The sequence below is a fragment of the Dasypus novemcinctus genome, chromosome 25 (assembly GCF_030445035.2).
Source record: "Dasypus novemcinctus isolate mDasNov1 chromosome 25, mDasNov1.1.hap2, whole genome shotgun sequence".
NCBI lineage: Eukaryota > Metazoa > Chordata > Mammalia > Cingulata > Dasypodidae > Dasypus > Dasypus novemcinctus.
In genome coordinates, this window is record NC_080697.1 from 49,193,438 (window position 1) to 49,207,421 (window position 13,984).

General features: G+C 38.6%; 1 protein-coding gene across 12 annotated transcripts in view; it reads left to right on the top strand.

Moving 5' to 3' along the window:
- ARHGEF10 (Rho guanine nucleotide exchange factor 10) overlaps positions 1–13,984 on the top strand; it is a 169,723-nt gene that overhangs the window by 43,873 nt on the left and 111,866 nt on the right. For 6 of the 12 annotated variants that reach the window (XM_058288003.2, XM_058288006.1, XM_058288000.1 and 3 more), the window contains 3 exons: positions 676–739; positions 7,525–7,601; positions 11,084–11,140. In XM_058288003.2, the coding sequence (XP_058143986.1) occupies positions 676–739; positions 7,525–7,601; positions 11,084–11,140 (198 nt within the window). Of the gene's footprint in view, positions 1–672; positions 740–7,524; positions 7,602–11,083; positions 11,141–13,984 lie in introns of all 12 variants that reach the window. The other 6 variants (XM_058288001.1, XM_058287997.1, XM_058288009.1 and 3 more) reach the window with 1 other exon arrangement.

Sequence of the window (13,984 nt, forward strand, 5' to 3'; positions counted from 1 at the left end):
GAGATACACTATGGCCTTTTGTCTTACGTGCAACGGTAATCTTGGGAACCCAAAAACAGAGATGGTAGAAAAACACCAACAGGTGAAATTGAATGTGTGTGTGGTCAAACATCACAAATTTTACTATTTACCCCTTTGACTTGGAAATTCCTATGCAAATCTAAGAAATGGAAGAGAATACTAATGTTTTAATGTTTATTTTTAAATCTAGCTTGATTTATTTTTGGTACGTTTGTGTGTATGTGTTTCTGGCTGTTTCATAAGACCTTTGATCTTGCATGAAACTTCTGTTTTAATCCTATTTTGGGTAAATTTTATGTAAAAGCTGAATTTATTGAACCTGGACCTTGTATGTGGGAAGCTGGTGCTCAACCACTGACCCATATCGGCTCCCCTGAGTTGGTTTTATCATTTGTTTGCTTGTTGTTTGCTTTTGTTTTTTTGGCAGGCACCGGGGACTGAACCCAGAACCTCCCACATGGGAAGCAGGCGCTCAGCCACTTGAGCCACATCTGCTCCCAAAGCTGAAACTTTTAAATCTGGCAGTTAATCATGTTTATGCTAAAGCAAGCCTCCCAGAAAGGAATGTATGAAATCATTTTAAGGATAAAATCAACCTCACATACTTTTTGGGCAAGGATAAAACAATATTGATTTTTTTTTCTTTCCTAGCAGAAACACAAGAAGTAGCAGAAGATAGCCAATTTAATTCTTTAAGTTCTGAGGAGCCTCCAAACAGGTACTTCATTAATTTTACAATTATAGTCCGAATTTTTGACCTTTCCTTCCCCTGAAATGTTGAATGCAGATGACTCTCATGTGCTCACCTGACTTCTATGTTCTTGAATTGCCTTTCTCTTCCTCCAACGTTGACGTTTCCAGGTCTTTATTTCCTGCCCCAGTGCCCCTTCCACTTTCCACAGTCTTGCCACGTCTTATCTTTCTGTCTTCCGCATTCTGTCCTCTAGCCCAGTGTTTCTCCAATTGTGCGCTACTGAACACATTATTCTCTAAGACATTAATATTATTATGTGTGGAAAAAGAGAAAGGGTCCATGAGCAGAGGTCTGGAACATGCTGCATTCTTCTCTTTCCCCCTTGGATTGGCAGGTGCATTAGTGCAGTCGAGGTTCTTATAATCCTTTCGTTGGCAAAAAAAAAAAAAGTTTCATTTTGTTTAACCCAGCTTTAACCTAGAAGTCCCCAGCCTTAACTGATTGTGGAATTTGCTTCGTCTTCACAGATGGTATTCTGTCTGCTTGTAATATCCAGGAATCCCGTGCTCCAGGCAAACCCCTGCTTAACCTTGCAAACCCAGCCTTCAGGTCTCTTTTGCACAACTTTCCTCAAAGCTGTTCATATAAACCATATTATAACTCACTGCTTTGTACTATCACTGTTATTTTCTGTATCTATTTTTTCTACTTGTCTGAATTCCCTAAGGGCAAGCCCGGGCCTTAGCAAATCTTTGAATATGTACCACCCAGCATGTTGGGTGATGTGCTTGGTGTATGGTAGGCATGTTTAAATTTTTTCACTTGCCAAACATCTCTTGAGTGCTTCCCAGGGGCTAGGCATCAAGGGTTATCAGTCACAATGCTGTTTTTCATCTTACAGTTCTAATGGGGTAAAGGAATATTAATCAGGTAACCATACCAGTGAATGGATGATCACGTTCAGAGTTAATTGCTCTGAAAAGAAGGAATATAGTTCCATGAGAGCCTGTAACAAGGACACCTAACCTAGACTGAAAGAGCAAATTATTTTTGAATAAATAAATGGAAAAATGTATTCCCCAGAATATACATCTAATTCGTTATCTTTTTCTTATCATTTTCCTCTACTAAATCATCTTTTTCAGCCTCATCTCCCCTGACGCCCTAGAAACCCCTAACTTTGTTGCCCTTTGCTGATGTTTTCCTTCTCTTTTATTTCCCGTTTCCCTAATCTCTCACCTATTGGTATTTCAAAGCCCATTCCAAATTCCCCTTCATCTGTGAAATCTCGTCCATGCACTACAAAAGGAAGTGAGAGGGAGAATATTTGCTTTGCTGTGTGCAGTGTGACTGCAGGACTGGTTGCATCGCCCTCCCCTCTCAGTCTCAAGGAAGGACTCAGCCAGAGTGGGCAGATGACGGTGGGGGCCCAGGGCTTCCGGTGCTCATCCCAACATGTGCACATCTCAACCTCTCATTTTACCAAGAAGTTGGGTAACAAGCAATTCCCTTTATACAGGCAGGGAAATCAACCAAAGTTAAGTGAGGATAAGACTTGAATCTCATCTTATACATCAAGATGTATCAGCCAAAGCTTGGCCATGAATTCTTCGCCCTGTTTTTCTTTTTTATTAGAGAATTTTTTTTCCCTTTTGGTTATTAAGGCTGCCCTCTTAAATGCATTAAAGCATTCCTTACATGAACTCTTAGGATCTCTAGGGAAAAGTATTTGTTTGACAAGGGATTTTTATCCATTTTAAATACAGAATTATGTCATAAAGTAGATCTTTTCAACACCTGTTTTACTAGAGATCACAAATCTATATATAATTAAAAATTAGTGTGTAGCATGTTATTATTGGTAATCTAAATTATGTTGTGAAAAGATATATTCATTGGAAGCATAAATTTTTAGAAGAGAAAGAATATCAAATGAAATAATAGCCTCAAATAATTTTCCAGAAATAAGAAAGTTTTTAAACATATGGAAACATCCAGGAATAATTTTTTTTTAAGATTTATTTATTTATTTATTTCTCTCCCATTCCCCCCCCAACCCCCCCCCCTCCCAATTGTCTGCTCTCTGTATCCATTCACTGTGTGTTCTTCTGTGTCCGTTTCTATTCTTGGCAGTGGCCTGGGAATCTGTGTCTCTTTTTGTTGCATCATCTTGTTGCATCAGCAGGAATAATTTTTCAAAACTATTCATGTTTGCTTCATATTTTTTCTTGTTTAGTAACTTTTTATTTTGATAAAATTTCAAACTTAAAAAGTACAGGAATACTCTTTTTTGTGTGATATAATCTTCATCTAAGCACAGGGACTATATCTTAATTTTTTACAAACATCCGCAACAATAACATGTTATATAGCACACCCTTGACTATCTAAAGTGATTGTTACCTGGAGATTTTCAAGCCCTTTCCTCTTTCCATCTTCCTTACCATCTTGGAGGTATTTCACTATTCATTAGAACTTTGAGCAAAAAAGAAATAATAAAAGAAATACTGCCCATGCAGTATCATCATGTAGAACAATTCCAGTGCCCTAAAAATGGCCTCTGATCTACCTGTTCTTCCCTGCCCCTCCCCTCTGAACCTCTTGTAACCACTATCTTTGTATCAGTGTTACAAGTTCTTCTGTACTACATGATAATAACTGCAATAACAAATCTACTTCGGTTAACGGTTACACTCGCTGTAGCAATAGATACTGGGTTATGTTTGTAATCACTCTGTACCTGGGCATGATTAAGTTATGACTAGGGCTTTGATTGGGTTACATCATTAGGACCACATCATTAGGGCAGATAAAAGGCATGGCAGAGAACAGAGTTGAGGGTTTTTGATGTTGGAGTTTGACGCTGAATGCTTAAGCTGGAGCGCCCCGGGAATTAAGCTTGCAGAGGAAACAGAAGCAAGACCCTGGAAGAGAGAGGAACCCAGGAAGCCTGAACCCTCACAGACATAGGCAGCCATCTTACTCCAACACATGAATGCAGACTTTGGTGAGGAAAGTAACTTATGCTGGGAAGTAGCTTTGGCTCAATGGATAAAGTGTCCGCCTACCACATGGGAGGTCCGGGGTTCAAACCCAGGACCTCCTGACCTGTGTGGTGAGCCAGCCTACTCGCAGTGCTGGTACGCTCAAGGAGTGCCCTGCCACGCAGGGATGTCCCCCACGTAGGGGAGCCCCGCATGAAGGTGTGCACCCCGTAAGGAGAGCTGCCCTGCACGAAGAAAGTACAGCCTCCCCAGGTGTGGCTCCGCACACATGGAGCGCTGATGCAGCAAGATGATGCAACAAAAAGAGACACAGATTCCCAGTGCCACTGACAAGAATCCAAGCGGACACAGAAGAACACACAGTGAGTGGACACAGAGAGCAGACAACAGTGTGGGTGGAGAGAAAGAAATAAAAAATCTTATAAAAAAAGAAAGTAACATATGCGTATGGCCTGGAATCTGTAAGCTCCTACCCCAAATAAATACCCTTTATAAAAACCAACCAATTTCTGGTATTTTGCTTCAGCACCCCTTTGGCTGACTAATACAGAATTTGGTACCGAGGAGTGGGGAAGTGCTTTTCCAATTACCAAAATGCTGGAACGGTTTTATAAATGGGTAAGGGATATTTTTTGGAGGAATTGTGAGATGCTTGAAAGAAAAGACCTACAGTGCTTTGAAGAGACTGTTGATAGCAAAAATATGGATGCCAAAGAGACTTTTTATGATGCCTTAGAAGTAAATGATGAAACTATTGGAAACTGGAGGAAAGGCAATCCATGTTTTAAAGTTACAGAGAACTTAACAAGATTAACTCCTGGTGTTTTATGGAAGGCAGAATTTGAAAATGGCAAGCCTGGGCATTTAGCTGAAGAAATTTTCAAAGTAATTCTGGCGAATGCAGCTTGGCTTCTGCTCGCAGTTTATAGCAAAATGCTAGATAAGAGAGATATGCTGAGAACTGAACTGTTAGGCACAAAGAAAACAGAAACTGATTCTGGAAATTCCAAGCCTCCAGAAATCAAGCTCCCAGATGAAGTGCCCCATTGGAGGACTTAACTAAACTTGAAACTGGTAAATCAAGATTGAAGATGCAGTTATCTAGGAAAGACTTGTGGAAAGTCTTACTGTCTGATGGCTTGGACCTCTGCTTCCTGCATGCTAAACCAACAAGATTTTTGAGAGAGCTGTATGAACAAAACCACTGTCAGCCTGGAATAAAAAGGACATGGAAAGGAGAGATTGAAGGAGAAACAGCTTTAAGAGGGAATCCATGGAAGTTGGGATCTGGAATTAGGACATCACCTTGGGCCAAGAGAGGAACCCCACCCATGCGTACAGAGAGGGTGAGTGTGCGCCAGCCGTTGAAGAGCGTGAATGTTCCTGTCCAATGTTCTGGGAGAGTTTTGCTGCCCCAGGGTACAGAGAGGGTGGAGCACATTCACCAAGGATTAAGGTGGTTAAGGTCAGCACTCCACAGGTCTAAGAGGGGTGGACCTGTCCCCCAAAGGTTAGGGGAGGCCAGGTGGTCAACTCGTTGCTCTGAGAGGGTTGAACCTGTTTGCCAAAGGTTAGTGGGAATGTTGTCTTCACATCACTGTGCTAGGGGGGTTAAGACTCTAACCCAAAGATTGGGTAAGGTGTGGCAATCACCCCAATGCTCTTGGAGGGAGAGGTCTGGAGCTTGGTCAACACCCAGATGCTTGATGAGGGTGGAACCAAGAAAATGGCCATTGGGCAATGTGGAAACGGCAGGTCCCCATATGGCCAAAGAAAAGAAACCATCATCTTAAGAATGACTCTCAGACTGAAATCTAATGGAGGATGTCCTGTAAGTTTACTGAACTGTAGAGGACCCATGGCTCATGTTTCCCTCCCAATTTCTCTTTATTGTAGTGAAAACGTTTATCCTTTGTCTGTCCCTTTGTGTATTGGAAACAGAAAAATTGTTTTGTAAGTTTCATAGGTCTATAGCCGACAGAACTTTGCCCCAAGACAAACTGTTTCTTTAAATTGATTGTGATACGATTTTGTACTTGCATTGTTACTGATTTAAGGTTTTTTTTCAAATATTATAAGTCTTTTTGGAATTCAGAGGGTAGAGTTGTAGCAGTTTGATATGGTTATGAATTTCAAAAATAGATACTGGATTATGTTTGTAATCTGGTCTGTACCTAGGCATAATTAATTTATGACTAGAACTTTGGGCCACATCATTCGGGTGCTGAGTCCCCACCCCTTGGTGGGTGGGGACTAAGAGATAAAAGGCATGGGAAAGGACAGAGTTGAGGGTTTTTGATGTGTGAGTTTGATACCAAAGACTTAAGCTGGAGCCCCAGGAAGTAAGCTCACGTAAGGAAACAGAAACAAGAACCTGGAAGAAAGGAACCCAGGAAGCCTGAACCCTCGCAGACATTGGCAGCCATCTTGCTCCAACACGCGAAAATAGACTTTGGTGGGGGAAGTAACTTATATTTATGGCCTGGTATCTGTAAGCTCCTACCCCAAATAAATACCCTTTATAAAAACCAACCAATTTCTTGTATTTTGCATCAGCAGCCCTTTGGCTGACTAATACACTCTCCCTTATGTTTGTTCATGCCTCCATCTTGAGGAATTTTGGATGATGGCACTGACTGCTCCAGGTTGACAGGGGCTTTAGATATTATAGAGCAGTTGGTATACTGAAATGACAGATACATGACACTATACATTTGTCAAAGCCTATAAAGCTGTACAGCACAAAGTGTAAACCATAGTGTAAACTCTAGACCTTGGTTAGTAGCAGTGCTTCAATATTGGTTCATCCACTGTAACAAATGTCACACACTAACGTGGGATGTTAATAGTAGGGGGAAATGTGTGAGTGGGTGGGTTGTATGAGAATCCCCTGTACGTTTGATGTAACTTCTCTAAAAATAAAGTTTTTTTATTACAAAATAAGAAGGAGATACTGTCCACAGCAATGATACTTTCTCTATCACTTACTCTGAAAATGCTGCACTGTATTCCATGTAATTTTATATAAATGATTCTTTTTTTCCAGATATAAATTTTTCAGACTTTCCTGATTTATCACTAGATACTTGCACTATTTCTAATATATTTTCCTTTCAGTTAATTTTTTGCATTGCTGCTTAGGTTATCTTTATACAGTGCTCCCAGTAGAATGGAAGGCTTAGAAAGTCAAGGCGTTTTGTCTGTTTCAATCACTGCTGGATTCATATGTCAAAAACTATGAGTCTCATAGAAGTAGCCCTCAATAAATATTTGTTCAATAAATCTGACCTTACCATGCTCCTGAATATAGCATTCCAATGACTTCCCATTGCATACAGAATAAAACCCAGCTCTGTGCGAGACTCCTTCTGATCTGGCACATCAGTAACACTGTGCACATACCTCCATTTGAGTAATTGACTGTTTTTGTGATTTTTTAAAAATATTTTTTCTTCCGCTAACCTGTTTGTTACCTGAGCCCAAGAAGGCTCATGTGTTACTCATGCATGTCTCCACACACTGTGTGTTGCACATAGTAGCCCACAAAAAAGCTCTGATGGAAAACTGGAAGAAAATTGAGGGATGATATTTCATTTATGTTTCTGCCATGCCAGATACTGTAGTATGCATATAAAGGGCATACCACAGTTAAAATAAGAATTTAGAATTTTCTTAAATATCTGGGAGATCTTATGATACTAGATATACACTAGTGTCATGTATAATATATACTTTGGGAGCAGTCAGAAACCTAATGATTGGAATTTTTTCAGTAATCTCATTTTATTGTTTGTTTTCTTTAAGTGAAGATCAAGTCAATAAAGAAGACAGTGCCTTAGCCCGATGGGTTGCAGATCCTGCCAACACAGCATGGATGGAGAGTAAGTATCAGACCAGGAGCTCTGAATCCTTACCAAGCTCAGGACAAACATTTGTCAGCAGGTGACAATGTGGTTTTATTCTGACTGTGCTGATTGTTCTCATGTTCTGAAGCATATCTTAAACTTTTAAAGTAAAGCCATTTACTTAAACTATTAACAAAAACTGAATATGTACATGTTTTCCCAGGGCTCTGTGGAGCCATTACTTTATTTCTTGTCAGATTATCTCAGCATTATCCTTCCAAGCACAGCACATACCTCCTACTGATTGTTTCGTTTTGTCATAACAGTTAATAGATTTGGGATCTGACACTGCCTTCCAGCCCACAATCAGCATGTGACTATTGAGGCATTAACAGATCATTCTTCCTTGTCATTTCCCCAATGAGATGCATTTTCATGGTTCTCTCTTTTTTTATTTCTAAAGAAGCTTTAGATTACATAAAAGCTACTTAGAAAAATTCCCATATACCATCCCCTCCCCCTCCCACACTTTCCCCCATTAACAACATCTTTCATTAATGTGGTATATTTGTTACAAGTGATGAACACATAGTGAAGCATTGCTACTAACCATGATCTGTAGTTTACATTATGGTTCACCCTTTGCACCGCATACTTTTATAGGTTTTAACAAAGTGTATAAAGTGTATAATGACTCATATCCATTGTTGCAATGTCATGCAGAGTAATTCCAGTGTCCCAAAAATGCCTCATGGTACCATTTTTGAAGACAGGTGTGTGATTGGTTGTCAACCCACTGACCAGATGACATACCAGATCTTCTATTCCACATGTGTTTTAAAAGGCTGAATATGTATAATTTTTAAAGATTTATTTGTTTATTTCCCCCTACTCCCTCCATTTGCTGTGTATTCTTCTGTATCTGCTTGTATTCTCATTAGGTGGCTCTGGGTACTGATCCTGGGACATTTTTTTAAAGATTTATTTCTTTTATTTATTTCTCTCCTCTCCCCACATTGTTCTCTGTGTCTATTTGCTGTGTCTTCTTTGTCCGCTTCTGTTGTTGTCAGTGGCACAGGAATCTGTGTCTCTTTTTGTTGCGTCATCTTGTTGTGTCAACTCTCCGTGTGTGCAGTGCCATTCTTAGGCAGGCTGTACTTTTCTTTGGCGCTGGGCGGCTCTCCTTACGGGGCGCACTCCTTGCGCGTGGGGTTCCCTTACGCGGGGGACACCCCTGCGTGGCAGGGCACTCCTTGCGCGCCTCAGCACTGCGCATGGGCCAGCTCCACACGGGTCAAGGAGGCCTGGGGTTTGAACTGCAGACCTCCCATGTGGTAGATGGATGCCCTAACCACTGGCACAAGTCCGCTTCCCTGATCCTGGGACCTTTCAAAGTGGGAGAGAGGCGATCATTCTCTTGTGCCACCTCAGCTCCCTGATCTGTTGTGTCTCTTATTCTCTCTCCTCTGTGTCTCTTTTTATTGTGTCATCTTTCTGTGCCAGCTCTCTGCATGGGTCAGCCCTCCTGTGTGAGGTAGTACTCCACGCAGGCCAGGACTCTGTGTGGGCCAGCTCACCACACGGACCAGCTTGCCTTCATCCGGAGTCCATGGGCATCAAACCTTGGACCTCCTATATGGTAGACAGGAGCCCAATTGCTTGAGCCACATCTGCTTCCCCTGAAAAAAATTTTTTTTTAAGATTTTATTTATTTCTCTCCCCTCCCCCCCCCACCCCGGTTGTATGTTCTGTGTCTATTTGCTGCGTCTTCTTTGTCCACTTCTGTTGTTGTCAGTGGCATGGGAATCTGTGTTTCTTTTTGTTGCGTCATCTTGCTGTGTCAGCTCTCCGTGTATGCAACGCCATTCCTGGGCAGGCTGCACTTTCTTTCGCGCTGGGCGGCTCTCCTTACGGGGTGCATTCCTTGTGCATGGGCCTCCCCTACACGGGGACACCCCTGAGTGGCACAGCACTCCTTGCACGCATCAGCACTGCGCATGGGCCAGCTCCACATGGGTCAAGGGGGACAGGGGTTTGAACCGCGGACCTCCCATGTGGTAGACGGACGCCCTAACCACTGGGCCAAGTCTGCTGCCATGAAAATATTTTTTAGGTAGATTTATTTTCTCTTAATTTTTAAAAGAAATGTAAAGATTACTTTCCTAATTACCCCTTTTATTATCCACTGGTTCAGTAATCTCTGTGTAATTACAAGGTAGAACCATCTTAGATGTCTCCTAATTATTGAATTATCTCCTGGAATGTTTCATTATGATTTTAATTATGATATGGTCAAAAGAAGGACTTAGTGTAATTAGATGATTCTGCTTGAGGGCTGTTAAGTCAGGATCAGATTATTGACATGTTGTCTAGCAATTTTATTTCTAAAGCAAAACTTGGCTGAATTTCTTCCATTATTCATTTTTTAAATCCAGATGACAGTTAATGAGAATAACTATATTGAAAGTAAGCTCTGTAAACTAGCAGTCTCTCAATATTATCTAACAGGAGTAAAAATATTTACAGTGGTTGCAGTTAATAAATATTACTAAAAGCAAGCAATCATCTATAACATGGAAGCTTGACAACAGCAAGAGAGTACTGAGTTTGCCACATCCCCACCCCAGTAAAGAGGGGATTAGTAACAATAATTAGAAATCAGAGGTAAAGTTAAGTTTTATTTATCTCGTTTTCCATCCTTTATTGTTTAACACTCAGTTACATTATGGTTTGCAGTAAAATAATGCCTGGTGGTTTGGATGTTCTTCTATGTAGCAGGTAACACCAATAACTGAATATTTTGGAAAATAGTTTGCATGATCATTTTTAAGAAACTGATTTCCAGGAAATACATGCAACTCTTCCAAATATTTTTTAAAAATTCAAATTTTATTGTTATTCTCCTATATAATCATCTTATATAGTATATACTCAATATTTTGTCGATGGAGCCTCCCCCCCCTTTTAAGAAAACCTTTTAAAATTTCATGGAACACTAATGCTGCTCATAATAGAGTTTGGGAAACTTTCTCCTGAAAGCTAAAAATATCCTTGCATGTGGCTATACTACTTTTCATATCCAGTGGGATAAAACATTATAGTCACCACTGGTTTCCCGTTTTTTTTCAGCATCAGTTGAGTTCTCCATTTATGACACTTTGTATTCAACCTTTGTGTATTTTTTGTATATCAAAACACATTAATTTCATATACCTAAAAATGTGTTTAAAAGAAACATAAAGATATAACATTGAATACAATATAATAGAGTAAAACTGCATGGAAACCATAACAACTACCTGTTGGTGATATTTTATAGCTGATTCTCAATTCCCAACACAATATTCTTTCCTAACATAATGTTTATGCCTTACTAAGATACCATTAATTACCATTATAAACTAACTTTTTGAATAATCTTAACATTATTTGTCATCGGAGGCTGTGGCCCATAAAATTTAAATTGCACTGGGTTAGACTTGGTCAGTTTTTAAAGTTGCTCCTCTCTTTTATTCCAGATCCAGAAGAAGCAATTTATGATGATGTTCCAAGAGAAAATTCAGATTCTGAACCAGGTTTGATTTTGTCTTGAATTGAGTTTTAGGTGATGCAGTTTAGCATTTTCCCTGTTCATGTAAAAATGACTATTTGGTGTATATAGATCCATAGATGCATAGCCCATATGGTTTTATATTCATGTTTTCTAATGGCTTGCTGATAAGATATGGTAGAATATTGGTGTATGCATACACATGTGTGTATTTTATATTCTAATACCTGAAATAACAAGAAAATGAATTAATATTGAAAAATTTTAACACTGTGATTTTGTTTAGTATTCTAATTTTGAGCAAATTACTAACCTGTCTGGCCTTAGTTTCATTAGCTGAAAGATTAGGGAAAGGAAATCAGGTGACTGTATAGCTAATTAATATAACTGGAAGCCCTCCTCCTACAAACACACAGAAATGCAGGATGAAATATAATGAAGATTCTTTTAACTGCTGGGCTCAGCCCACAAAAAAAGAGAGAGAGATACCCAGGTACCAGAAATGAAGAGGTAAAGGAAAATCAGGAAATCAAGTTAATGAGCTGATGTTTCTGCTCTCCTGGTCAGGAGGCAGGTGGTCTGTAGCCAGTCTTAGTAAGGTTGGAGCTTGGGTTTTGTTGCTCATACAGAAATGGACCAAGGCTTGGCACTACACCAGAAAAGGAATTGGATCTGAGGCCCCCTGAATAAAACTGAGGCTTTCCTTTGAAAGTTGTTTCAAAGGAACTTTGCTTATTTCAATGAAAGAAGAGTCTAGAAACACATGTATCCACTCCCAGAGGCCACAGAGAAATCAGCCTGTTGTAATGTGACTTAAGATGGTAGAAATTGAAACACTGGTTGTGTCCCATGAAGGTCTGGGATTTGAATTTACACCATCCACACAGTCCTTAATTATTTTTTTTAAGACATTAAAAAATGGACTGGTTAACCCTGGCCCTCTGAGTCTTTAAGCAGAAGTAAATGCAAAAACTCTCTGGAGTGACAATCTTACCACCCAGAACACAAGGGATTTTAACAACAAAAGAATAAGACCCACTAAAAATGAATTTGCAGGTAATAAAAATAAAAAATATTATACACACACACACACACACACACACACATATATATATATATAAAAACACACACTTCCGTCTCTAATAGGAAGCAATCCATTACGAGTGAGAATAAGCAGTCACAATTACCAAGCTTTAGATTTGACCCTGAAGAACTTTAGTTGAGAGAATGTCAGTCTAAAGAGAATGTACAATATACCTATCAAATGATTAAAGCCATTAATTAGATGTTGAAAATATAAAAATAGAATAAGAAATTATAAAAAGAATATTTTTAAGAAATAACAAAATAGAAATAGAATAAATCTACAGTAACTGGAATTAAAATCTCCATGGATTTGATATAACTGAAGAGCAAACAAATTAACTAGAAGATAAATCTCAGGTAATTACCCTAAAGAAGCAGAAATAAAGATACGGAAAATGTGAAAGAAAAAGTAAGAAACATGAATGATGAGGGGTTCTAACATATTTCTAACAAATGGTACAAAGTTGAAAATAGAGGAAATGTAGGAAAGGTAATACTCAAGAAAATAATTACTGAGAGTTTTATGGAATTAGAGGCATAGATTCTCAGATTCTAGAAACACACATTCAAAGTAGGATTAATTAAAAATCATTTTATACCTAGTTGCATAGAATTGAAACCGTAGAACAACAAATCCACATGCAAACTTTAAAAGCAAAAAGAGAGAAAATACAGATTACCTACAAAGGAACTACAATTAGGAAGAAAATAGTAGACTTCTCAATAGGTCAGGAGACAAAAGAATACTATTTTCCAAGTGCTGAAGGAAAATAACTTTTTAGCCTAGATTTGCACATCATCCTGAAAAGAGAGAAATAAAGGCAATATCAGACAATGGTTGAGGAAATTTACCACTCACAGACTGTTATTTAAAGAAATATTTTATGTTTCAAGGAAATGGATACTGAAACTTGAATGAAAGAATGAGATGCAAGAAAAAATTATGAGCATATCAATTGATAAATATGTGAATAAATTTAAATAAGAATTGATTAAAACAACATTTATAATGTTTCACTTTAAGAGTATAAGTACAAGATGGGACTAAAGTACTAGGGAATGATAGCATGTAAACTGGAAAGGGGTAATTCATTTTAATAAAACTCTTCATTTCACATTATAAGGTTAGTATAAACTTGTAAACCCGTAACCCCAGAGGATCAATACAGATGCTAAATATCCCGCATAAACTGTTTGGAATTCAAATACAGCAATAAGCCAACAAATAAACAAGCAAAAGTCCATTTAAACTCTTATAATTTATCTCAAGTTCAAGGAGGATCTTTTGTAATTTCCCACAGGAACAGTGTAATGGATATAAACCATATGTCCATGTCAGTAGATGTGTAAAGAGCATTTGATAAGTAAGATTCTGTGGCCATTCATAGTAAAAGCTAAATATAGTTGGAAACTTCTTAACTTTTTAAAAGAAGTACATTTTAAAATCTACAGGTAACTTACTTAATGGTGAACAGTTAGAATTTGTTAATTCATTTCATAAATACTTTTTGAACCATCGACTAGGGTCAATTAAATAAAGTGCCTGCTCTCATGATTCCTACTTTGGGGGAGACACACAATTAAATTTGGGTCTAATAAAACTCCTAGGAGCTTATTAATAATCGTACTGATAGGCAATTATTTAAATATAAGCTGCAAAGAAAGTGAGGACTAAAGGTTAGTTTTTATAAAACAAGATTAAAATGCATTTTGGGGTAATTTATCCAACCACAAAACCTTCCCTCACACAGAAAGTATGATCTGGAGTCTCAAAAGCCAAATT